Genomic DNA, 26,594 nt, shown 5'->3' with positions numbered 1-26,594 from the left:
GAATTGTTCCTGTGCTCATTTCCCATTTTCTTCACAAAACACAAAGAAACGGGAAGAGGTGGCTCAAGAGCTTTTGCACAGTAATGTACTGTAGCTTTAAATTATAACATTATATAAAAGTTGAAGAGACATTTGCTTTGCCAATCAATTATTTGTAAAAACAATGCCTATTTTGTATTTCATATCTTTTTGGCTGATAGTGGAGATAATTTCCCATGTGTCCAGGCGTCAGACACTAAGTGACACCACCAATCAGAGGTCCTGTGTCCATGTCCTAAGAGGCCAGAATTATACTGGTGGCATAAGTGGGATCTGTTGTCCATCTGCAGCCTGTTAGACTCAAACATCCAACCCAAAAGGCTGTTTGAACTATGTTTTGTGGACAGCTGAGAACAAGTTGAACTTTTTTTTGCATCACCACTAAATGTGAGGACATCTACCTCACATTTGAAACTGCCTTCTGTTCCAGCTCCTCTACCACCCCAACATCCCCCTTTAGGCATTAGGGGATGTTTCCTATCACTCCCCAATTTTACATTACATTATTGTAGGGGTGATGCACGTGGAGTCCAGATCCCAAATCCTCACTGTATTCTGCTAGGGTAATAAGTCAGTCATTTCAAAATGTGAGTCTTGTAATTCCCAGTAGAGTTGAGGCTCTGTGGACATGGAGATACTTATACATTTAGAGAGATTAAATGGTAAATGGTATAGTGGCAAACAAACAGTAGAGTATTTTTTTTCCAGTCCCCTCTCCTCTTCCTGTTAAAAGGCAGTTTTTTCTTCCCGCTGTCACCAACTGCTTACTCATAAGGGGTCATTTGATTATTAGGTTTTTTCTCTGTATTACTGTAGGGTTTGTTTGTTTGTTTTCTGTTTTATATAGCACCAAATCACAAAAACAGTTGCCTCAAGGTGCTTTATATTATAAGGTATAAAACATATATTCTGTACATTCCTGTGTTTCTTGAGGAGAAACACGGGAATATACATGGAATACACAGACAAAGGCTGTAATCAGCTTTTATTTTATCATTGTTTTCTGCGTGATGCAATACTCCAGATTTGCTTTACCTCAGTATTTACAGCGATCAAGTGTTTATGTTGGTGGTACACATAGAACACGACCTGCTTTCTTCTGTGGTTACATTTGGTTGCAGAATGAAGCTCTCTTATCCACAGAAAACTTAGCAGGTAGAATTTACTTTAACTAGTCTCACAGGAGTACCGAAGCTTGACATTTAACTGTGAGAACCGGTATATTGACAGGATTTTGAAGAGTCTTTGAGTGACACCTAGCGGCCAATATTACAAAATGCAGCTAATCTATTTTATGTTCACTTGGTTAAGATGAAAAGATATGAAGTTATTTACTTTACTGTGTGAGAATAAACTTAAGCGTTGGTTAGCATAACGCTCTGCGCTCGGTGAGGGTATAAGCTTTGGCTTTCACAACCCACCACCATAAAACACAAGACAAAGTTAGCCCGAGCAGGAAAAGCGCTTTCGTGACCATCGCCACAATACAACTTTAAAAATGTTTAATTTCTGTAAGAAAACACGCACGAATAAGCGACATGCCATCTTATGATATGCTCCTCTAAATGTTGTAAGTATTTTCGTGCTTGTTTTTCAAAAGACGTCGCTCGAAGCGAATGATGGACGAGACGACTAGCTGACGCTGTCACGCTGGCGCGTGCGCCTTAAGTGTGATACATCATATCCGGTGAGAAGGGTCTTTTTTTGTTTTCGCGTATCCGCCATTTCAGTTTTTGAAGTTAGTTGTCATCGGCGGCTGGATTGTAGCAGGATTTGTGGCGTTAAAACGTATAATAGGACGGACAGAGCTGACTTCTGAGCACAAACCGAGCCAGAGTCCCTTTTTATTAGGTGCTTGAGCTTCAGTGTCGGAGAATTGATGCCCAAACGGCCAGCTGCGGATGTCGCCTGTTTACTAAACGTGCTCTAGGCGCTAAAGTTTTTGTATGAGTTGAACGCTCTGCCTGTGGATAACGGGAGGGAGAGCAGGGAAGGCCCGGTGAAGCCTCGGCTTTGGAGTGGTTATCATGGCTGGAAATTTTGACGCGGAGGACCGTGGTAGTTGGTACTGGGGTCGGTTGAGCAGACAGGAGGCTGTGTCTCTGTTGCAGGGGCAGAGGCATGGCGTGTTTCTGGTTCGGGACTCCATCACCAGCCCCGGCGACTACGTGCTTTCGGTGTCAGAGAACTCCAAAGTCTCGCATTATATAATTAACAGCATCAGCAACAACCGACAATCTGGTCCAGGTAAGCTAGCAGAGCTGGGGGTACGGGGTGGGGGGAGGCTTGATATTAGGAGATGCTGATGTGACCATTCTTGCATGACTTGCACCAAAGAAGATGCGCAATAGTACATTTTCCTGGCAGGCCAGACACACTGAAACATGTTTCAGTTTGACGTTAGCTCAGACGGACAATTCTCTGTGCGTTATGCAACACACTGTTTTTAAGAAATCACAAATTGATGGTTTGTGTGTCTATAGGTTCCGGAGTGGGCGGTATGCGTTCTTAAATAGCGCACAGTATCAGTGCAAGTCAGGCCCGGTGTAACATTATATAAGCCAAATTGTTAAACTGGAAGCAAATCACCTTAAAAAAGAAGGGGGGGGTCTCTCATAGACTGATTTTGGCAGGCTTTGATCTGAAAAAAGCGTCTGCTTGGTTGTCTTCTCCCACAATAATTGTTGTATTCCCTCATGCATTTTCCAGAACACTTACTGGAAGAAACACGACATGTATGAGAAAAATGTAAAATAAGGAAACTGAAAGACTTCCTGGTCATGTTGGAAATCATCACCATCATACTTGTGTACATAAATAGGCTGCCTTTAGATTTCCCAGATGTGAACACTAATAGATAAGGAAAGGAGTGTTTCGGGTGAGTAATGATTTCATTTTTCTGCTTCTAACTTCACCTTTTACCTGCCCTCCCTCTTTTTCTCCAGGTTTGGCCCATCCAAGGTTCCGTATCGGTGACCAGGAGTTTGATGCACTACCTGCTTTGCTAGAGTTCTATAAAATCCACTACTTGGATACCACCACCTTAATAGAACCCATCAACAAATCTAAGCACCCCACTTTCATGAGTGCTGGCCCCGGTGGAGGCCCCCCACCACGCCTGGAGGATGAGTATGTTCGGGCACTTTTTGATTTCCCCGGCAACGACGACGAGGATCTCCCATTCAGGAAAGGTGATATCCTCCGAGTTCTTGAGAAACCAGAGGAGCAGTGGTGGAACGCCCAGAACTCGGAAGGTCGCACAGGGATGATCCCAGTGCCGTACGTGGAGAAGTACCGACCAGCATCCCCCAGTTCGGTGGCGGGGTCTAGCATGTCTGGTGCTGCACCTGGTGGGATGGGGATGCTGGGGAACTCTGACGGCTCTGCAGGACCGTCTGGCGCTCCACTGCTGGGAGACCCCAGCCAGTACGCCCAACCCACACCCCTCCCAAACCTCCAGAACGGACCTGTCTATGCCAGGGCAATACAGAAGAGGGTGCCTAATGCCTATGACAAGACAGCCCTGGCTCTAGAGGTAAATATGGCTGTATGAGTATTTTTTTTCTCCTTATAACATGCACTGGAAGCTAGGAGATAGTTAGGAAGACGGATGTAGATCCAGCCCTTTTAGCTTATCGAGATTGAACTCACATTCTTTGGCTCTCTTTCCCCATTGTGCTTTTGGCCAGTTCTTCCTCATTATTTGTTGAGCTGGGTGAAGAGTAATCAAGGTCAGAAAGTGATTAAGCAGCTCTCTTTTAGGTTCTGTAGTTAATCTGCTCTTTTAATTTCTCTGCTGAAATCAATCCAGCACCATTACAGACTGACCTGCAAGTCTCTACACAGTGGTTATTAATACCCTGGCTTCTTCCTTGTAGACTTGTGCTCTAGTCAGTTGACGAGTGTTTGCGCTTTCCCCCAGTTTTGAACCTAAATAGGAGACTCAAAGTATGACTGCCATTAAGTGCTGCTCGCTGCTCACGGCGGCTGGGCTGTTAAACTGTCCGGAAGTGAGAGCGGGGCTCCCACGGAGCATGTCATTTGGGGAAGGAAATAGTTTGTGTTTGGGAACAGGACCATTTCCTCTGGTCTCTGTGAAGCCAGGAGTCCAGCTGAGCCACAAATGGGACTAGGAGGTTAAACTGAGCGTGCTCTGTCTCCGCTCCTCTGCTGTTGGATGGCTAAAGACACCTCTACCCACATTTTGCTTTTCATTCTGATGAACAAGCTATTTCTCTGGCTTGTTCAGCAGCCAGAAAAATAGCTTCGATTTACTTGAAATTTGTTTTCGCATATGACAGAGACATCCTTTGTATGAACTGGATTCTGCCACTCCCACCTGTGGAGGACCTTTCTGGGTTAGGCCCATATGAGACAATGTGTTTTCGCCACTCTGTTTGGCCATCAGTTACTCATCATCGGCAGTACTGGACAGTTAATTATTAGCTTACATTTCCTTGATGGTAAAGATCACTGTTTATCTTGAGCAGTTAATTTGCAATATTTAAATCCTGCTTCATGTGACTCTGGTTATTCACTTGTTTTCTCAATTCCGAGGCACAAAACCTGTCAGCTTCACAGAGATGTTATTGTCGCTGGAGTTTATTATAGAAATGTACTTAAGCTTGAGTCATCATAAAGGTCGAAGTCCATATAGTTGGAGATAAAGGTAGTAGGTATGTTACCGAGAACATGTGTAATTCCAGTAGCCGTGGACTCAGTTCGGCGCTGCAGCTGCTAATTATTCCTATTATTCTTTAAATTAGCATGTCTCAATACTAATATTTAATATTTTACTACATTGTAATCAGTTCCTAAAGAATTTTCACCTCTCTTAAACACTAACCCTCATTTGCATAAAACTTTCATATCAGTTGAACTGTGAAATGTCACAGTGATAGTGAAAGCATTCGTTTTATTATTAAACACATCAAAGACAGCAGACAAGAGTCTGACTATATACAGCAGGTAAAATAAATATTGAACATGTCACCAATTTTCTATGTAAATATATTTCTTAAGGTGCTACTGACATGAAATTCCCACCAGATGTTGGTAACAACCCATCCAATCCACACATGCAAAGAAAACAAACCGTAGATGTCTATAAATTATGTTATGTTCAATAATGAGAAATGGAAACGGGGAAAAAGTATTGAACACATGAAGAAAGGGAAGTGCAGAAAGGCACGGAAAGTCATGACAGCTGCTGAAATCTATCAGTAATTAGAAAGCAATCCTCCCGCTTAATGGAAATTAATATCAGCTAGTTCAGTCCCAACTGATGCATTACAAAACGGTGTCACACAAGCACCATCTCATGATGGGTAAAACCAGCGAGCTCCCTCAAGACCTTCACAACATTATTCTTGCAAAACATATGAATGAAACAAGGGTGGATGTTTAAGGAAGAAAATGAAACACGGCCAATGAAACTCTCAGTTAGTTTCAGAAAATAAAGCTGCTAGAATGGCCCAGCCAATCACTTGAGCTCAACCCAACTACAAATCTATGGAAAGGCATGGCAGAGTTCATAGAAGAGGCTCACAGAACCTTCAGGATTTGAAGACAGAATCACACCTGAGAAATACATCTGACTAGTTTCTCCATACAGGAGGCTTCTAGAAGCTTTCATCACCAGCAAAGACTTTTGTATGAAGTTTGAAATAAATTCTAGTAAGCGTGTTTTACACTTATAATGTTTATGGATGTCCTCAGCTAAACCTCAGTTCAAATTTTACTGATACAGAGCCATTATATGTAAATGAAAGAAAACAAAAAGAATAATAAGGGGACTTGGTAATAAACTATTGCGAATCCATTGCTCAGCAGAATTTTTGGATAAACATTTACCTTTGCTCTGTTAAAACCCTGGAACCATTTCATAACGCAGCAGTGTTGTGAGCGAGTGACCTGCCAAGTAGTTTTAAATAATGACACCCACAAGCAACACTAAGTCATGCAAGCAGAGTCCCTTTGACTTTATGCTGTCTTTCTACATGACAAAGACAAAAGTATTTAAAGTTTTTTCAGGCACATGTTGGAAATAATCTCTAGCTTCCAGTTCTCAAAAGAGAATATATGTTGCTATTCTCTTATTAATGTGGACATGAACTATAAAATATATAGTGGGACAAATATAAAGTGGTTTGATGGAGAAGACCTGAAAAACATAAGAACCCAAGCTGTTCCTGATTTACAGTCCATGCATCATACTTGTGACTCGTTACGAATTATAGTGTATTGATTGTATTCATAAGATACAAAACATCCAGTGTCACTGTGCAGCCTCTGCTACAGCAGTCTGTGGGATTATATAATTTCTTAATACAAAGTTTCTTTCTTATTTTTGAAATGTCTTATAAATTGCAGATGTGACAAACTTGTTTTTAGGTCAGTTCCAGAGATCCAGACGAACATCCGACTGGCTGCACTGGTGCTATCAATTCAATTTGTTCAGACCAGAACGTGGATTATTTTATTTAGGTGTAATTTAGACAATAATGTCAATATCTTGCCTTAGATTTAAAATATTTATAATGTGCTGTTTTTAATTTTTTTAAATTATGAAGATTTAAAATATCTTTACCAGAAATACCAGAAATACCTTTTACCTCCTCCATTTGGCACTACTCTGTTTTAGGATCATTCAGGTATCTTACTGTTGTTGGATACCTTGAGCTTTTTGTGTTTGAAGTGTGTTGACCTAGTAACAAGGTTAGAGTTGTGTGCAGGGAGGCAGACTGATCATAATACTAAAACCTCATAGCATTCCCCTCCTACTACAACCGCAAGTACTTTGTTGGCCATTGTGGTTGAAAGCAGTAACTATTCTTCACCAGCTCAGCTAGTCTGCCGTTGCCTGCACCTGCTTTTACGTCATCAGTACATCATCATCGTCATTAACATAAAAAACAAAACAAGAAACTCTTGTAGTTGTAGTCCTTACTGCAGGGACTACACTGAATGTACACAGAACTCAAGTTAAAGCTTTAATATGTTTAAATGGATGGAATTGGCATTTAAATGTGCTCAGTAAAGTCCTTTTTATGTAAACACTAGTATTTTCAACTAATGAATGTTTTCATAACCAACCTTTGTCTTAGGAAGATAGGTAATCGTTTACCTATCTATTACATACTGGAAATAGTGATAATAAATGACATCATTAATCATTACTTTTGTAATGCTTTTATAGAGCGTGATAATCCACTTAAAAGTCAGTGTGAAGAGGATCATTCTGCAAACGATGGTGATCATAAACCCACTAAGCCACTGCACCCATAGTGCCACAGCCTCTACCATTAAGGGAAATAAAACGCAGCATAAGTAACTGAACTGTAAAGATAAAACGGCTCAGTATGAAATAACATGCAGAATATTCTAGCTAACATCAACTGCCATCCTAGAACTTGCCATGCACGCCCACACTGGATACTACAGGATTAGTGAACAAGTGCAAATATGGTGCACAACATTCAATAGAAATTAGTTCAGTAAAGTTACATTATTAAGTAAAAAGTAATCAGTTTAATTAACTGAAAAGGGAGAAAATCTAAATCTAAAAAAATCTAAAAGATTAAAATCTGTAAACCGTGTGCTACACCAGCGGTCCCCAACCTTTTTGCGCCAAGGACTAGTTTATGCCCGACAATATTTCCACGGACCGGCCTTTAAGGTGTTGCGGATAAATACAACAAAATAAAACTAGTACCGGTACCGAAAAAAAGATTTATTCATAACACACGTGAAAAGACCCAGGAAAACCGAGTTAATGATAAAAACGATAACAAAATAACGCTGAAAACTGATAAAAACCCTGAAAACTATACATTTCACACCTGAGCCTCAACTCTCGCCACCCGGTACTAAAAGACTCACGGACCGGTCCGAGGCCCGGGGGTTGGGGACCGCTGTGCTACACAGTCTTCAAACAGCTTAATGATCATCCAAGTAAAATTTTGATTAATTAATTTATTTGCAATACATGCACTAGATATAGCTAAAAGAAACTTTCCATCTGTAGTTCCTGGGTGCAGGCTTTTCATGATGCACCAGTATTGCTAAATGATAGCAATAACTTGTGGTAACTCAAAGCTAGCACATGGATTCACACAGTGAAACGCCCTTAATGGTTTTACAGCTAGAGCACAATGCCAAAAGCAAAGATAACAAGCATTTCATCACTGCAAGACATTTCTAACCACAAGTATCACTCTCACACAAGTTGATGGCAACAAGAATGAGAATCTTTTAACCACATTTGTAAGCCATACTTAAAATGCTAAAAAGTACTGCACCCACTGATGCTTTGTGGTACTTAATTCCACAACCCAGATGCCTTAACTAAATTTTTTTTTAAAAGATATCAGTATTACTCAAATGTTGTAGACCAGAATTTAACATGAATGCATGTTGTTACAAACCAGTTCAAGTAGTTGTGGTGCAGTAGTTGCTCACTGTAGGCATAAGCACACTTTTAAATGTCAAGAACTGTACTAATTGTCTGTTTTGCAGTAGTGATGATAGCTATTATATCCACTATTGCCAGTGTTTGCTCATGAAGAGTTGTGTGTAGTCTATTGATGCACTATTTGTCTGAGACCTGGTAATGGTACAGTATGAAAACTGTCTCCAGGAGTTCCTCTTCCTTTATTACTCATATCTTCCAACAGGCTCTGCATACTGCTGGTGGGACAAAACCAGCAACCTGAGTTTTTTTTCTTTCTTGTTTTTTTTAAACCCTCTTCTCACATTTTGTGGAACAAATAATGATCAAAAACAATGCCAGGTGTTCAATCGCCTTACTTCTGATACAAAAAAATAATAACTCGTGACAATTAATTGTAGAGACTTTTCAGCTACCTGGATAAATAAAACTGGCTAAACTGCATTACCTATTTGAAGCAGCAGTATTGGGTGCACAGAGCGCAATACCTCTCAGAGGCTTCACATCCGGGATATAAAAACCTGTCCTGCAAATTCTTTGACACAGCTGCACCTGTCTGGTAAATGTTATCAGATAGATCTTATGCCGTTAAGTCATCGCCTTCACAGACTTGAACTTTGGAACTGTCTGCTGCTCTTTGTTTGCGCAGGTTCAGTGACACAGGACACTCCCCTCCCTGTGCAGGTCACCTGTAATCATGCATTACTTCACCCAGCAGCAAGCCCTCGCCTACAGATCACTCGCATCTCTTGCTTGCTTCAAATGTTTTTCCAAGCATCTGAGTCAGTCTGGTTGTTCATCATTACAGTTACTGCTAAGAAACTCTAATGATGAATGCAACTGCATGTGACATGGTGGTTTTTGAGAGGACAGTTGGATTGAGCTTGTGTCTCATAGTTTCTCCTCTCTTCCTGTGCAGGTGGGGGACATGGTGAAGGTGACCAAAATCAACGTGAACGGCCAATGGGAGGGGGAATGCAAAGGCAAGCGCGGCCACTTTCCCTTCACGCATGTCAAACTGCTGGACCAGCACAATGCCGAGGACGAGCTCAGCTGAGAGCGGACCACCGGGCCTCTACCTGGACACTAGTGGTAGACCCTTCCTCGCCCCTCCTCCCCTCCCTACCTTTGCCTCATTCTACGTCCTCTCCCCACTTCACCTCACAGCTCCAGCTTTTATCTGCACCAAGTACAGTTTCAGAGAATCACTGAGAACAAAACTGGCCCTCACTAGACTTGTAATGCACATACCCTCCATTTCTAGCCTCTTACGTAGTCACAGTTACCCTGCGCATCCCCCACCTGCCCTCACTTACTGACAGACCGAATTCAGTCATCTACAGTGAAACAGATACAAAGTGACTCGCCTGTTCTGTGGATTAGGCGACACCCTTTAGAACCTTCCCTCCATCGTAGACACATTATCAACACTCACTCCTCGGGAGACTCCTCGGCGCAGAGTTCAACCACTTCCTCTTTCTGTGTCGGAGCCTGTAGATAACTGCTGTTGTTTCTTCATCTGTCATTGTGGAACACTGTGGGGTCACTTGTGCTGCATTGATGTCAGATGGGAATCCAGCAGCAATCCCGGTTTTGTATGTGCTTAGTCTTAGAGGACAGTAGGCAACCCTCTCATTTCCACACGGTGAATATGAAGGTGGAGATAGTTAGCTTAGCTAAATCAGCTGGTTGCAGTTAGCATGAAGGAGAAGGAAAACAGCTACACACTGATCAGGTTTCTTTGAAGTTTAGAATTAAACAAAGAAGACTGTGCACGTGCTAACCTTTGGACATCGCCTCTTCCATTTTCTGATCTTGATGCTAAGCCTGATCAGAGCAGCACAGTCAAACATGGCTCCATTATTTTCTTTTCTTCTACATTTTCCTTCATATTGGACATGAATGCAGCACTATTCTGTGTTACCCACAACTCCAGTGTGATCAAATACAGCAGCAACATTTTAGAAAAGAGATTTAACTGATCTCCGTGGGAAATGATTGAGCTCGGTTTTGGAGGCTTGCTGTTCTCGAGGAGAAGACCCAGTCCAACACTCACTTTACCCTCCTGCCTGGTGTCAAACGGAGAACTGAGTGAAGACCAGCCGCTCGGAGCAACTTCATGTAGCTATAGCCATAGTTCTAGCCCCAGCAGCCAAGCAGAGAAGCTGCGAGACTGTCAAGGAGGTGGAGGCGATAAAGGCAACACTACATTCTCTCACTTCAATTACCTATCCAGCAATCACCTATGACCAAGTACCACCAAGTAGTCTTTTTTTTGTAAGAAAAAATAAGAACATACTGTTATGAAATGACGTACTATGTGATTATCATTACATGATAAACATTGATTTATTTTTGTTTGTTTGTTTGTTTTTGTTATTTTGTAGTTCTCTTCATAGCTGGTTTAGTACCAAGGGGCGAAACACTTTTTACTGCTGCATGTTGGGAGGGAGTGAAGGGTGCAAAATGAACGAACTGACTTTTGGGGGAGGCACGTCTGCCCCCCACCCAAGCCCCTCACAAGGGCCAAGGTGTTCTCATTCTGCGTGTGATGTACATGATTGAACAGAGTGAATGTAGGCTGTCCACTATACTAGTTAGTACTGTCTTTACATGTTAGTGCTCTCCATTCAGCTCACAGGATTTACTGTAACAGAACTGACTGTGTTCAGATCTTGTCAAGTGTGTCCAAGAAAAGAGAAAGTGGTGGAAATATTTGATCCCTGGCCGTTTTTTGTTTTTAACCTTTTAACTATGTTGTTGCCATCTTCCACCAGTGTGCTCTTTTAATCCTCAGGCTTATGGGCCTTTGTTTCATTTGTGCTTCCTCAGTTAATCCTTTTTGTCAGTCTTTAATTTAAAGCCCTTTAAGTTACAATGCACAAGCCAAATCTGCTTTACTGCTTTATTCCTCTCTCTGTTTTCTTTATTTCCCACATTCTAAGTAGTGGTCTAGATTGCCTTTTCCCCCCTCTCTTTGTGAAATTGAATCGGTTTTACTTGTTGACACCTGACAATCATCCCCGTCATTTATCAAAATGCAGACTGGCTTGGATTGAAGCAGGCTGGGTGTGCGGCTTAAATCTTTACCAGAGTTAACCTGCTCAACTTTGAATTTGATCTGTGAGAACTTGATTTCTCTTCCATGTGAAGGGTTCCTCTCAGATGCCATGGTACAGTGTTTCTGGCCAGCTCCTTGAGCAGCCCTTAGGTGGCACTGTGACAGCATTCAGAAGGGGGCTCCATGCTGAAAGTGAAATCCTCCAGTGTTTGAGATTAAAGGAGATGAAATTAGATTTTATCTGATCCATTCTGCATTGATATTTGTGCTCTTTAGATTGACATTACTCTTTGCTTCTCTGTCCTCATAGTTCTGCCCAATATCTTCAGTCTCGCTTTCAGATTTCATTTTTGTGTCGGCCATATCCAGCTTCAATACTGTAATATTTCCTATTTAAAGATATTACTAAAAGATAATCCGGTCGATGAAATTGCATTCATCTTTGCTGCCAGCTTTCTGATATGGTTCATTTTTATCTGTAATTTTGATCAAATCTGACTTCTATGTCACTCATACTGCCTATGGCAGGTGCTTAGCTACATAAATCATTACCTTTATAAATTGTGTTGCCAATGAAACCACCAAGAAGTATTTTTTTAGTAGCCCTGCATGAAGTCATTCATTTCCTTTCATGCAAAGGAAGGGGTGGCAAAACAGCAGTGGTAATTGTGTTAATATCAAAATGTGCCATTTTATTATAACACTATATTCTTTCAAGACAAATTACCTTTTTATTTTCTGTAGCATGTAATGTGTTAATATACTAGTAAATAAAGTCAAACCCATGACAAATGACTCGTTTTGTGTGTTAGATTTGTATATGATGGTAAACTACCTACATCTTGAGTCAACCATCACTTCCAAAAAACGTGGAAGGAGACTAACCTGTATTTTAATGCTGGCTTTTCGAGCTATACCTTCAACTTTTTATTTACACTAGTGTGAATGGCAAACACTTAAAGCTAGAACACAGACTTTTAATCAATATGTACATTTCAGTTCGCACAAAAAAATGACAGTAATGACTGCTGCTCAAGACCAACTGTTGCTACTGACAATTAAAAAAACATTTTACAATAAAATGGAACATTACTTTGTAAGCAGTAGTGCTGTGCAATACTGCAAATTTTAGTATCGATCCAATACCAAGTAAATACATGGCGAGTATTACAAATACCTCTAGAAGACTTAGAAAACGCTAACAGAATATTGCTCTTGTCACGCTAGTATTGATCAGATAGTAATACCAGTGTTGGTATCGATACTGTTGATATTTTGGGATTGGTCTGCTCTAATGAGCACGGCTATTATTATCCCTTCTCAAACCTTACTTGAAATGTTAAAGTGTGTTAATATCTGTGAAAATGTTGAGGTAAAATAAAGGAGAAACATATTGTCTGTTACGTTGAGAATTTTCTGTGGCACACTTTGAGCTCCACAGTCTAATGATGCTGTCCTGTATTTTGGAGTACAAGCAACGTTTTGCATTATGTATGTAGTTCAAAAAATACAGAATTGCACCGCTATAAATATCATAGACCAGGAACAGAAACTGGTGGTGTTAACACACTATACCGTAGATGTGATTCAACGCCTGCATTTATCGTTATTACTCTTGCTTTTCTTGCTTTTCTCTTCAAAAAAAGAAAAAAAAAAACAATAGAGGAGGAAGCATCGGAGTCGGTGAGTCTTGTGCGTATGCGCAGTACCCGGATGAAGCTGGTCGCCATCTTTACTCCATCCCAGCGCTGCCGGTGGGGCGGAACAGCACTCATCGACCCAGTTGGTTTGAAGGAGCCACAGACAGGGCTGGCACATCACCACTGTGTTTTGCACTAACGATCTGTCACTTTGATTAGCCCTTTTGCTACGCTACCTGTATCTTGATACACAATGGGAGAGCGAGAGGATCTAGTTTATCAGGCGAAACTTGCCGAGCAGGCAGAGCGATATGACGGTAAGGCACCATCTCTGGGCCGGCTTGGAGTGGGACATGTTCGCCGATGGGATTTTTTTTTTTTTTTTTTACTGTGCTAGCTAACCTTAACCGAACACCGCTTTGCTGTGTAGCTCAACGCTAGCCGCGGCAGGCTACATGGCTAATGCGGCTACCATCGCAGATTTCCAACTGTTTATTGGCCAAGACATATGGCTTTTTGTCCGGTGACAGTACTACTGTATTAAAACAGTTCGCGAGCACGAAACCTGTTTGTTCTGAGGAAAGTGAGCGGATGTCACAGATATTGGTTAGCATTAGCGAAGGGGCTACAACAAAATGGCGGATTAGTGGAGCGTGAGCTGTCAGGAGTTGCCTCCCCTGCACCAGCTAGCTGTGTAACTTTACACATGAGCCAGTGCTTCTTTTCGGTATAAGCAGCACTCGTTGCTTATAACTGACTCCGTTTATTGACCTGGCAACTTTTACGCCATTCTGTTGCAGATACTAGGAGGATTGGCACCTTGAAACCAATGTGTATTAGCAGGGAGTGGGAGGTCAGATGTTCACTTCGTGGGGTGTTCCCATGCAAGCAAGCTGGACAGATCGATTGGCAGAAACGACCCCCTCTTCCTCTCCCCGGTGCACTCCTATAACACTGTCATACCATTACAGGCCGTGTACAGGCTGTTTTTAGACGACTGCCTTTGCCACCCGGTCACACGTTGCTCAGTAACGTTAAGTGAATGTACCATGACTCATTCACGGGATTTGAACCGAGTGTATTTGCAGAGAGATTTATGGTTTACTGGCTAAATGGTTTACTGGCTAATGCAAATCTATTCGATCACTCTTCAGCTTAATGAAATTTTAACATGTCAGGTAAAGGTTTCTTTTTTCTTCCTTTTTCTTTTTTCTTTGAAGGTTTCATATTTTAAGGTGAGGCGAGGAGGGGCGGGGAGTCAGATGTTTGCTAAATTACATCAGCCACTTTTCCATCCGTACTATCCGTTTAACCTACTTTCAAAGGGTTAAACCCCTCCCCAGCGGTAAATGATGGCACACAGCTTAAACTGAGAAGTGCATTGCTTATCGCTTAAGCTAGTAACCAGTTTATGTCTGTGTGTTTGTTGGATTGGTGCCAGAGATAGAAGAAACTGCCTCAGCATTTACTATTTAACACTGTCTGTCACCTCACATCAATGCCCTTTCTTGCATGTCATCTCTGGGCACGGTTTGCCAGGCGTCCGACTGTTTCATTTATTATGATTATCAGCCCGAAACCCATGAATTTGTGAAGCACGTCAGATTATGCCACTTAGGTTGACAATGTTGCCAATGAGGCATACTCTCAAGAGACATGACAAAAATAAAACTGTTGGCAAATCCTGGGCATTTCTTTTAACAGAGATGGTGGAGTCTATGAAGAAGGTGGCAGACATGGACGTGGAGCTCACAGTGGAGGAGAGGAACCTACTATCAGTGGCCTACAAGAATGTGATCGGAGCTCGGAGAGCCTCCTGGAGGATAATCAGCAGTATCGAACAGAGGGAAGAGAACAAGGGCGGAGAAGAGAAACTGAAGATGATCCGGGAATACAGGCAAAAGGTAAAGCACTCGAGAAAGGCTCAAGCTTAGATTTCTGTTTTAGATTGTTCTGTAATGTCTCAGTATCCAGAATGTGTTCTCATTATAAAGATCGGCTGTGTTAGTGCGAGATCACAAACACACATTAGTGATGCACACTCTGAGCAGCTACTGGACAGACTGCATCTGAGTCATAGTTGGCAAGTCCTCCACTCTTGCCTTTTTTATGAAGGGAAATAAGAGCTGCTGTTATAATGGGAGAGGCCAGAGAGTGTCAGAGATGGGAGAGGCACTTGGACTGCAGTCAATGACATAATTGGATTCAGGGAGAGTACACCTTGATTTTGTTAGTAGCTCTCTAAGTCCCTGGCAGACACATTTCTTATCACTGGCACGCCATTCGATAAGCTTTGAGCAACATCCTGATTGTTTAGTAAATATCAAATATTAAAGCTACTCTAAGTGGTCCATTAAAGAGGTTGTTAGGTTGGAGTTTAAATAAAGGTTGAAGGGAATCGGTTTACAAATATGGCAGTGTTTCCCACAGATTTAGTTTCTGTTTGTGGTGAAGAATGGGCTGCTATGTGCATGCACATGTGGGAATTATTAAATAATACCAGTTATAAGTTTCTCTGCAAATATTTTACAAACTAATTACTGTGTTACAAATAAATAGGAGATAAGTGTAGACTCCAGTTCCAAGCTGCAGTCCCAGAGGGTGGAGTTGGAGCCAGTTATTTGGTGGGATAAGAGACTCAGTGGAAAAGCGGTTGAGTAGTATTGATGGACAGTGAGACTGTTTGGTCAGCAGCAACAGAATAGGAGTACGGAGGCTGTCTGTGCAAGAAAAATGGCTGCTGATGGTGTCGCGTTTTTCAAAGGGATAAAAGAAAAGTCAAAAATGCTTGAGTGTACTTGGGTGGCCTGCTCGTGTGGGGAAACACTCTTGAGCTTCTGATAAGCGTTGAGCAACATCCTAATTGGATTAATAAATGTCAAATATTAAAGATATTACAAATGTTGTTAGCAGGGAGTTTAAAGGGAGTGATAAAGGTCCTAAAGAGACCACAGATATGTTTGTTGTCCCAAGTTATTGGATCCTTTTTTGATCTTGATGGATCTTGAACGTGAACCTTTGCAGAAACGGGCAGAATTTCTCATACTGGATTCTGAAATTACACAGGAGCAGGAATCCAAATTGATACTTGGAGATTGTGTCAGAGGAAGAGGATCACTGAATCAGTGTGTTTTTTATCAACAGGTGGAGAAGGAGCTGAAGAACATCTGTAATGAAATTCTGGAAGCACTTGAAAGGCACCTACTGCCATCTGCTAAGATAGGAGAGTCGAAGGTCTTCTACAACAAAATGTAAGAGTCTTGATGTTAATTATCAGATAAATACAGTAACTTCCTCTGGTTGGTCATCAAGTACAGCTATCTTTTTGGGCTGGGGTATTTATCGACACAGGAAACCGTTGTCAGGAACACTTCACAGGAAATAACATGTAAAATGTTTCTTTGTTTCCTTCCACTTGCAGGAAGGGTGACTACCACAGGTACCTGGCAGAGTTTGCCACTGGCAACGACAGAAAGGAGGCAGCAGAGAACAGTCTGGTGGCCTACAAAGCTGCTACTGACCTAGCTATGTCAGAGCTGCCACCCACACACCCCATCCGCCTCGGGCTCGCCCTCAACTTCTCCGTCTTCTACTATGAGATTCTCAACTCACCTGACCGCGCTTGCAGGTCACTGCTCCATCACTGCAGCAGCACTGTCACTGTAACGCAGGGCAGCTGTTTGGTTTTTTGTTTTTTGTCTGTATATTACATAACAGCAAGACTGTCCCTCACTGCTGAGTGGACTGTATGACGAACCCTGACTCAACTCCTGTTTGAGGTTGACCTTCGCCCTCCTCATGCCCATAGGTTGAGGATTAGACTTAGACTTTGCAGTAATGTTGTAGATTATAAGCCATTCTTGATTGTCTTTGACTTTATGTTCACATTTACCCAATACTGAGTTCCAGACACACAGTGATACATGATTTCGTACAGCTGGAATCATAATGCAGCTTAAAAATAATCAGTAAAAACATGATTTTTCTGTCTGAAGCATGATGTGATTTCAGCACACGTTTGTTTGCTCAGGTTGGCAAAGGCTGCGTTCGATGACGCCATCGCAGAACTGGACACACTGAGTGAAGAAAGCTACAAGGACTCCACACTTATCATGCAGTTGTTACGTGACAACCTGACACTATGGACTTCAGATATGCAGGGAGAAGGTAACAGTCCTGTAGTGTGTTTATTTCATCAGGTGTTTTTCTATGATGGTATTTCTACCTGTGTCTCAATGCAGATCTTTTTCCAGGACAAGGTGCTGACACTAACCCACTCATCTTCACCTAAACACTTTCTTACATTTGTTGTTATAATGTGTCTTTGTACTGTGAGCATCTTGATGGCTTTTTTGTCTCACTGACAGCTTGCGAAAAATAATAGAAAAAGGCTTGATAGAAAATCAACTGCCTAACAGTTCAATTCAGTTACAACTAATCAGACATGTTGCTACGTTTTGTTTTTGTTTACTTGAAAAGTTGAGTGGTATTCCTGCTCAAAGACTGTGCAGAATTTAAACACTAGACAGATAGAAAAAAAAAAAAGTTAGAGGTCTTCTCTAATCTGAAGGTGCTTTTCGATGGAAAGTTCTGGGAACTCGGATTTCCCAAGAACTAATATCTAGGAATTTTTCTAAGACCACGTGTTCCTCTAGCACACCAAGCCTTGTGCTTTAGCAGCATAGCCCGACAATCCCAAATGCAGGATCTGTAACTATGCTGCAGAAAACAATAACTCACTTGGTCAGTTTCCAGCAGTCAGCAATGAAATTCCCACCCTGAGAGTTGTTCCTCCAGTCAACACGTACATAGGTCTGAGGGTTTTTTCAGTGGTAATGCACCTTTTGTTAATAATTTGACACAAATGTCAATTTCAAAATAAAACAAGTCAACAGTAGCTGTCAGGACTGTGTCAGGTGCTCACAGTGTGCCTGTCGAGGTACAGAGAGTTTTTGTTTTTTGCGGGGGGGGCTAATTGCTGTGTTGACATGACGCTGAACTGGAGGGATCCCATCTAACCTGTGTTCCTGTGTCAGAATTAGATTCTCGTGCTGAGTGATTTAAGAAAAACTGTTTTCAACAGTCTAATCAAAATTTGAATGAATTTGTGTGAAGTAAATTCCACACAGAGAAAACTTCATCACTACAGATATAGTAGTGTGCCTGAGCCCAGTTTTGTAAAATTGCACATGTTTAGCTCACACATGTAATATGTGGAGCCACACGGACTGGTTCTCCAGCTGCTGCAGGTTCTGGTTTATGTAGTTTTCCAGACTGCAGCAGTGGTTGTCTGCAGTCCATGACAGTGCAGCTGAGATAGATCTGACAGATATGCTGGAAATGCAGCTGAATGATATTGAGGGTTCAAGCTACCTGGTCAGCTGGCCAAAAGGGCAAGTGTGAGAAGACTATCAGTTGTAGACAGTGTTGTTCGCTTTAGCTTTAAAAGGGAAAAAAAATAGCAGACAAAGTGAGTCACCACAACTTGGGTGGCTGTTAATATACCTAGATGGCCTCACTAAGTTAAAACACTGTGTTAATAAGCTCAAACATGGAGGTTGAGATTCCAATAGCTGTCTATTTGGCAAGCTACTGCCTAACTAGTGAGGTGTGGCTAGTTACCTGAAACCAACACCTGTGGTATTGGCACAACACTAGCTTGTTTTGGTCTCTAACCAGAACCTCAGAAATGATACAGAGGGATGTGCTGTCTTGTAAGGCGTAAAGAGCGCAGTCATCTGCATACAGATGACACATGAAGCTGATACAGCCAGCATTTGTCTTGGTTCACCAAGTCCCACAATGATTAATAAAGTGCAGCAGAGTAAATCTGTCATAGCCGATCTTCTTGTAGCTGTTCAGCTGTTACTAGCAACAACTTTTGGTGTAAGAAATTTACAAAAAATAAATCATTCAGCCCTTTTTGATTCATTTTTTCTATTCCTTTCATTCCAGCAGTATGCATCAGCTACGCTGCAGAGCATCCACCAAGACCTTTTTTTATTATTATTATTATTTCAGTGACTCATCACCTCTCTTGTCTTTTTCTCATTCCCTCTGCTGTAGAGTCCTAAAGGAAACAAACCTGTTCATTTCCCATGTTAACTGTACTTTGTAAGTGTTGCTCACCCACACATTTGCTCTGTGTGTGTTGTGTGTGGCTTGTTTTTACCTCTCTGCACTAGCTCACTCATGGTTTAATAATTCAGCCCACTCACTCACCCATTCACTTGGATCTTGTATTAACTTTTGGTGACATGCTCTAATCTTTGGTCTTCCCATCACAGTCTCATGTAACTGGCTCACTTGACTTAAGGTAGTTTGTATAGTGTGATGAGTAGTTCCCCGTTGTACCTGTGCACAAGCAGAGTGCTTTATATCATGTTATTTGCATGCTTTCACACCATGGACCAGTATAGCCAGTCAGTCATTTAAAGACATTCAGGTCCATTCAAGTGGTATGTTCACGTTTACGTTTAAAGTAGTGCTGCAGTATTTGGTGTTCTCTAACAAGAACAGGGTCATTATTAGTTTAATGGAAATGGCAGTGTTTGCCAAAACCATTGCCTTCTAGAGGTGCTTGTTAACCTAAGCTAAGCTAACACTGAAGGTGTTGAGTTTTATGTAAAACTTGCACCCCCACCACCAGCACACAGACACACACTTTGAGCTCTGTTTCTAAACTATGGAAATAAATGCACCATTTCACCCAACACCTGAAACTGTAGAAAATTAGCATCCAGCGTGCAGGTTTTCTTTACAGATTTCTGCTAGTTGCAAAATTCAAGTGTTTGGGGTTTTGTTTCTTTTCCCCCTTTATAAACAAGTCCCACACATAACAGTACAGTAATAAAAATTGATGGAACCTAAAGTGGACCCATTATGCTTTTCTTTATTTTATATTTTCATATTTTCAGTGGTGGATGGCTAAAGATTTAAAGAATCAGCTCAGTGTCAGTGCATGTAATCACATCTAAACACTTTTTTTTTTTTTCTACTCAACACTCTGTATGATGTCAGTGAGAGAGGATATCCCTAATATGGTCGTGTCAGGCACACAGCTTTGGCTGTGAGCACAGAGTTTGTGGGGGAAATCTAATCTGGAAACAGTTCTACATGCACTGTAGGGCTGGGCCATATCATACTGTTTATGGTAATACCGGTATAATGTTAGGCAATGATAAGAAAATGAAATATCACGATAGAATATGGGTAAAACGCGCATGCGCAGTGCCTTTGTTTTCATACGCACATGGCGGCGACAGAGAATGAGAAGGGCAAAAGCGGATCGTTGAATGAAACAGATGAACCAGAATTGGTTTGTAAAAATGCTGCAACTTCAGTGATGTGGAACTCGTTTGGCTTTCGTCCGTCAGATACACAACAAAGCACAATTTTTGGTTGAGCATGCTAGCGGGCCGTCGCTGTTACTGTGTTTTTTGGAAAATACAGCACACTTAAAATCAATCCTTCGATTTTCTGAAAAATCGACAGTGCCCCTTATAATCCAGTGTGCCTTATGTATGAATTCTGGTTGTGCTTACTGACCTCGAACCGATTTTATGTGGTACACGGCGCGCAGAAATCTGTCAAAAAATGTTTTAGTACGACTTTCGTAAGCTACGAAGCCGCACCGCTTGATGGATTGTCGGAGCATTACAGCTACCGTAGTCAGGAGCCTCGCGGAGTGATACGTACTGTGCTTCAACATAATATTACCGTATTGTGTGTGTGTATAACCTCTCTTTAAGTTTTGTGGATATTATACATGGTTATGCTCAGGATATGTTGGCCAATTTCCACTGGTTAAACTGTCAGCAAAGAATTTGCATTTGCACTGTTAAATTTTTTTATAGCTTCAATGCACATAAAAAACAGCTGCTCGTTTAAGTGAAAATACATTGATGGTTTTTTTTGGGGGGGGGGGTTTGCACTAATAAAGTTGTGGAGTTGTAAAGTATTTTGTCTGGCGTCAATTATATCATCAGTTATATCGTTATCGCAAATTTTCAAATATATATCGTGATAAATATTTCTGGCCACGTTGCCCTGCCCTAATACACTGTTCTGCATTCTAGATATTTAACTCTTTATTTACCAGTTTGTTTGTTTTTTGTCAGTCTTTAGTCCTTGTGAAATCATCTGTCTCTAAGAAAAATCTGCCTCAAAGTCCTCCAAGCAGATTTCAGTGGAGTTCAACTTGTTTCAGGCACTTTGGTAAAATCGGTTTCTGTAGCAGTAGCAGTGGTAGGCTAACTGCACTTTGTTTTTCATTGTATTCACAGGGTGCATGCAACCAATTAGTTCTAAAAACACTTTGGCTGATAAACGGGTCAGATTTAGCTGAAATGAGGGATTTGAAGATATGAGTGTTTTGCATATGCAGATTAAACCAACCAAGTAATTGCAGTCGGCTTGATTCGAACCCGCTGTTCCATGCACTGGTAATCATAATATCACTGTGCATGCATTTATTAGAAATTATTGGTACCACTACTACTTGGATGCTGCCGTAAAATGCAGACCTTCTGTTCATCTGAGTGTCTTGCCTGTAGTCCTCTAATAATTCTCATCCAGCCTGGTTCATATATCAGTGTGAACAAGGGCCTGTTGCAGGAAAGACTATTCAGAATATCTCTTCCATTATCATCATATATTTGGAGGGTGAAAAAGTTACATTAACAGGTTAGTGATTCAGTGTCATGAAGGTGACTCTCTTTACATCGCTTCGGTACTATGGTAACTTACGCCGAACACATAAAGGTGTCCAAAGGGGGCAGTGTCACCATTTCTGTTATTGCAGTGACAGGAAGCCAAATACTCAGAGAGAAGCTGCAAACTCTTAAGTGAAATAGCTACCACCATAATCTCCTCAGTTCCTCAAGGTTTTGGTTTGTGTTCAGTTTCACCTGTCACGTCAGACATGCCTGCCACTTGTGCACTACTGAAGGATGATATCTTGTGAGGTTTTTAAGAGGAGCTAACAGTAAATCTCTCTCCACCAGGTGAAGAACAGAACAAAGAGGCACTGCAAGACGCTGAGGACGAGGCCCAGTGAGACTATGCCACCAACAGCCAACAACTTGAGACCCTCACCCCACCCCCTGCACTCCCTCCACCTTCATCTCCCTCCTACTCTTCCTCCTCCTCAACCGCCCCACCCATCCATCTACAAGTCACTTTCCTCTTTGTCGTCCTTTTTCCTTTTCTTCCACCTCTGTAGCTCCAAGACCCAACAGGGCCACGGAGTTAACAAGTTAATTTTTCTCTTCTTTTTTTTATTTTTTATATTAGCCCTGACATCGTTCAAGTAAATACCACTTAATTGAGGCAGGAAATACAATGTTAGAAAGGCAAAGATAAAGAAAGCGGTCCCTGGATTGTTTCTTTTATTTTGTCCTGGTACAAGCAGTTCTGAAAATGTTATCTTTTGGTTTCATTATTGTATTTTTTGTTGTTTTTTGCTTCTTTTTTTTTTTTTTCCTCAATATTTTTATCAGTTGCTGGATGTATTGAGAATTTTTTTTTCTTAATGTAATTACAGAAATTAACTTTTATTACTGACAATGTTGACTATTAGTTGTGGGAGCTATTTTATCTGTTTTTAATGAAATGTCATGCAGATCATTTGACCGTTTTTAGGGGCAGTTTGGAAGAGTACAAGTGCCCTTTTTGTTAACTTAGTAGTTGAGAGGAAGTTGGCAATATTCGCGATATCCACGTGGGGCAAAGAAGTGCTTAACTTTTACACCATAGTGATTCTGTTGTCATGTTCATGTAGTTGTCTTTGGACTGTACTTTGTGCTGAAATACTGTAACTGTGCACACATTCTGGCTCTCTGAAGGTTTATCTCTTGCTGGTGGTTTGAAAAAAGAAAAACAAACTTGGGAGCTCTCTAACTTGTGTAAAAGAGTAGACTTAATTTGGCCCCATCCTTAAATGAAGAAGATCCGTACTTGCATGAGTTAAAAAGAATTAATATTCTATTTTTCTTTTCTGCTGCTTCCCCCTGCTTTTTATCGATGCTCCTCTGTCATTCAGAGGGTGTTTTTTCTTTTGCAGTTTCTTTTTGTGTTGCTTCATTATGTGTAACTTGGAGCTGATTTGTACTACTGGATATCTGACTGGAGCCACAGACAGGGAATCTGTATTGTTCTTACTGAAACACAGCATGGAATTAACATTAAACAATCTAAATTAAACATTATAAGCTGACATGTGGTGTTTATTTTGTTGCCAAGACTTCACCTTTAGGGACTTTATGTTAGGATATGGTCAAGTCTGTCAAGTCTTTGTCAAGACCCTGAATGAAAAATAATGGGAAAGAAGCGGGGATTCCTTACTGTTACTGGACAACAGACTTGGAGAGCTGTGTAGATGAATAATCTATGACCACAAAAAACGAAATCAATCTGACCCCATCCTTCATGGGTGGGTCCTACACTCTGAACCAGCCATGGACAGCACAAAATTCATTTACTATTAGTTGTGTAACGATTGGTTAAGATTTGTAGCATCACAAGTTGTGCTACAGAATATAATTGCTTTACCATTATCACTGAACTTGCTCATACTGAGATCCTACAAGAAGCATGATTGTTGAGTATTATGAGTCATTTCTTTATGATTACCAAGTGAAATATGTGCGATTCTATAACTGCAAGGATGCAGGAAGTGGAGCAGCCACAGTTTGCTTCAATAGTGCAACCAGACACCGTAACATGTCAATTACATTCATCAACTTTTGGGTGATGATGCAAAATAGACCCAGATAAAGTTTTTGTCAAATTGGGTAATGTTTGAAACGACTGCTGATGACATCAAAATATGACGGGGTGGTAAGTGCATTACAGGGTTAGCTAGGAAACTAGCTTGGAATGTCTGAGTGCAACTGATCTTCAGCATTAAGGGTCGTGTGTGATGAGCAAATTGCTTCCTGTGATGTTCATTCTTAAAATAAGGCTGGGATTATTTGCACTTCACACGTAGTCACTATGGACGAGTAGTCCTTCCCACTAGCTTTTTTCAGGACTACTTGGAGTCCGGCTGAAGGACCGTATGGAGTAGTGGATACTTCCAAATCTTCTGAGAGAATGAGACAAGAGCTGAACTTTTTTGGGAAGGTTTGTGTCCTGTTACATCTGGCATAACAGTAACACAGCTTTTTGTGAAAATAAAAAGCATTTCACCATACCAACAGTCAGACATGGTGGTGGTAGTGTAATGGTCTGGGGTTGCTTTGCTGCTTCGGGACCTGGATGCCTTGCTGGAATTTATGGAACCATGAATTCTGCTCTCTACCAGAAAGTCCTGACAATGATCCGAAACACACCAACAAGTCCACCTGTGAATGGCTCACAAAAAGGAAAAAAGTTTAGGGAGTGACCTACTCAAAGTCTGGGCTCAAATCGAATTGCTTCAACATGAACTTAAACAGGCCGTTCAGTGTGGCTGAATTAAACCAAAGAAGAGTAGGCCAAAATTCCTCCACAGTGATGTGAAAGACTCATTGTCAGTTATCACAAACGCTTGATTCTTGACAGTTCTTGCAAACAAGCAGGTATTAACTTGTTTTTTCCACACAGGGCAGGTAGGTTTTGATAGCTTTCTTTTGTTAACAAGTGAAATTGTTTAAGAACTTAATTTTGTATTTACTTGGGTTATCTTAGTCTATCTGAAATATGTGTAACACTTGGGTTTGTGTATAAAGTAATATTAACCCTGTTACACCAAGTGTATTATATTGAACACATCAGTTTTTGTGATCGTATGAGACTTCTGCATCATCAGTATGATTATTCCCTGAAAAAAAACCTTTAACAATACATACTGAATACAAACAATAAATCTGTTACATGTACCAAAAAGGAAACACAATAATGTAAAAACTATGAAAACATTCAGCAAAATATTAAATACTTCACTCTGTTGGAGGTAGACATGAATATTACTTTGTGTTGACCTTTGGTTAACCAGGAAGTGACTGATGATTTTTACTACTTCCTAATTGTTACGTTTTTTTTTGTTGTTGTTGTTGTTTTCAAAATCATAAAGTAAACACCAAGTACTGCATATAACAGTTAGTTGTCAAGTTTTTTGTTGCCTAGTAACTAATCACATGCAGGCATTTCAGATATGTGGTCAGTCTTGTTGTAATCAGCTGGCTACATTAGGCACACCTGCCCTCACAACTGAACATTGCACAGTGGATATTGACTTTCTAACCCCCCCCCCCCCCGGAGCTGTGTCGTCACTTTCACACACACTGAGCAGATGTTTCTACTGGAATCTGAGTTGGCAACTGTGAGCGTGATCATAAATTTATACGTGCTATTTATAGTGTGCGAGAGATAAATGCAATATTAATGCCCGTGCTTCTGCAGTGACAGGGTGACTGCTGCTAACACAGTTGATAGGGACATGTAGCACACAGCTAACAGCTAGTTTCTTGGGGCTGAAAACAAAAATGTTTAGTCATCGCCACCATATTTTATGACAGATTATGTAGTTAAATGTGTCAAAATACCCCGACCTTGTTTCTTTTATTAACATTTACATCACACATGGTGATTCTGAGAGGGCCCTCAGGCCTTAACCTTTTGCCTCCCTCATTTTGCTTGCTCGTAACCTCTGCAGCAGTTGGAGCCTGTTCTACTGTTACATCACCCATAATAACAGCTTGAACTCCATGCCGGGCCTAAATTTAGAGTCTCAGGTGAAAGTGGAGCAGCTTGTTAGACAGAAAGTGGCCAGAGCAGCCAGCAGTGTGGCATCCTTTCTCTAGCATGATGGGCTTCCTGGTGCTTCTTTGCATTTCCTCCCGATGAAAGGAGCTGAATAAAATGCCTGAACAGGATCCTTCTAGCTGATATCATTTTTCACCTACCATGTCTTTAAATGCTGAATGCTGTTGAAAAAATGCATAGTCCCCTGAAGTTTGGGCATAATATTTTGCTCTAGCCCCACTGGCCTTTAAACAAGAGTAACTACTCAAACAGAAACTGCAAAACCCAATGACCTTGCTCCTGTAGCACTAACCCTAGATTCTGTAAAAAGGCAAAACTTAGGGTTAGGGTTAGGTCTAAGCCATGAGTGAGGATGATTTAGACTCAGTGCCACACTGCACTGAAATGTACATACCACATTTGTGTCCCACAGAGGATGGGTCTTTTCCACACTGATGTCTTCAAGTTGTCCTTGATCTACCCATTGCCAAACTCTTTAACCCAGTGTTAGTGACATTAAAAGAAAGCATACTTGAAAGACTTTGCTAATACAGTTTTGACCCATCGGGCCCTGGCATGGGACTTCTGGAGGCATCCTGTGGTGTCTTGTTTCATGACACTGGCAGCAGATCCGATGGATCACGCAGATGTTCAGTTGGATGGGATCTGGGGAGTTTGG

General features: G+C 41.2%; 2 protein-coding genes across 2 annotated transcripts; both read left to right on the top strand.

The window, feature by feature from the left end:
* Positions 1 to 1,724: 1,724 nt before the first annotated feature.
* crk (CRK proto-oncogene, adaptor protein) lies at positions 1,725 to 12,344 on the top strand. Its single transcript, XM_084950221.1, has 3 exons — positions 1,725 to 2,286; positions 2,985 to 3,574; positions 9,408 to 12,344. The coding sequence occupies exons 1-3, from the start codon at positions 2,067 to 2,069 to the stop codon at positions 9,543 to 9,545; spliced, it is 948 nt and encodes a 315-aa protein (XP_084806347.1). The 5' UTR covers positions 1,725 to 2,066; the 3' UTR covers positions 9,546 to 12,344.
* A 919-nt stretch (positions 12,345 to 13,263) lies between these two features.
* ywhae1 (tyrosine 3-monooxygenase/tryptophan 5-monooxygenase activation protein, epsilon polypeptide 1) lies at positions 13,264 to 23,405 on the top strand. Its single transcript, XM_084950222.1, has 6 exons — positions 13,264 to 13,506; positions 14,894 to 15,093; positions 16,334 to 16,440; positions 16,611 to 16,817; positions 17,220 to 17,356; positions 22,195 to 23,405. The coding sequence occupies exons 1-6, from the start codon at positions 13,443 to 13,445 to the stop codon at positions 22,245 to 22,247; spliced, it is 768 nt and encodes a 255-aa protein (XP_084806348.1). The 5' UTR covers positions 13,264 to 13,442; the 3' UTR covers positions 22,248 to 23,405.
* The last annotated feature ends 3,189 nt before the right edge of the window (positions 23,406 to 26,594 follow it).

The sequence above is a fragment of the Perissodus microlepis genome, chromosome 14 (assembly GCF_051167445.1).
Source record: "Perissodus microlepis isolate ML-2025 ecotype Zambia chromosome 14, ASM5116744v1, whole genome shotgun sequence".
NCBI classification, from domain to species: Eukaryota; Metazoa; Chordata; class Actinopteri; order Cichliformes; family Cichlidae; genus Perissodus; species Perissodus microlepis.
Note: the sequence above shows the minus strand (reverse complement) of the source record. Positions and strands in the feature narration are given on the sequence as shown.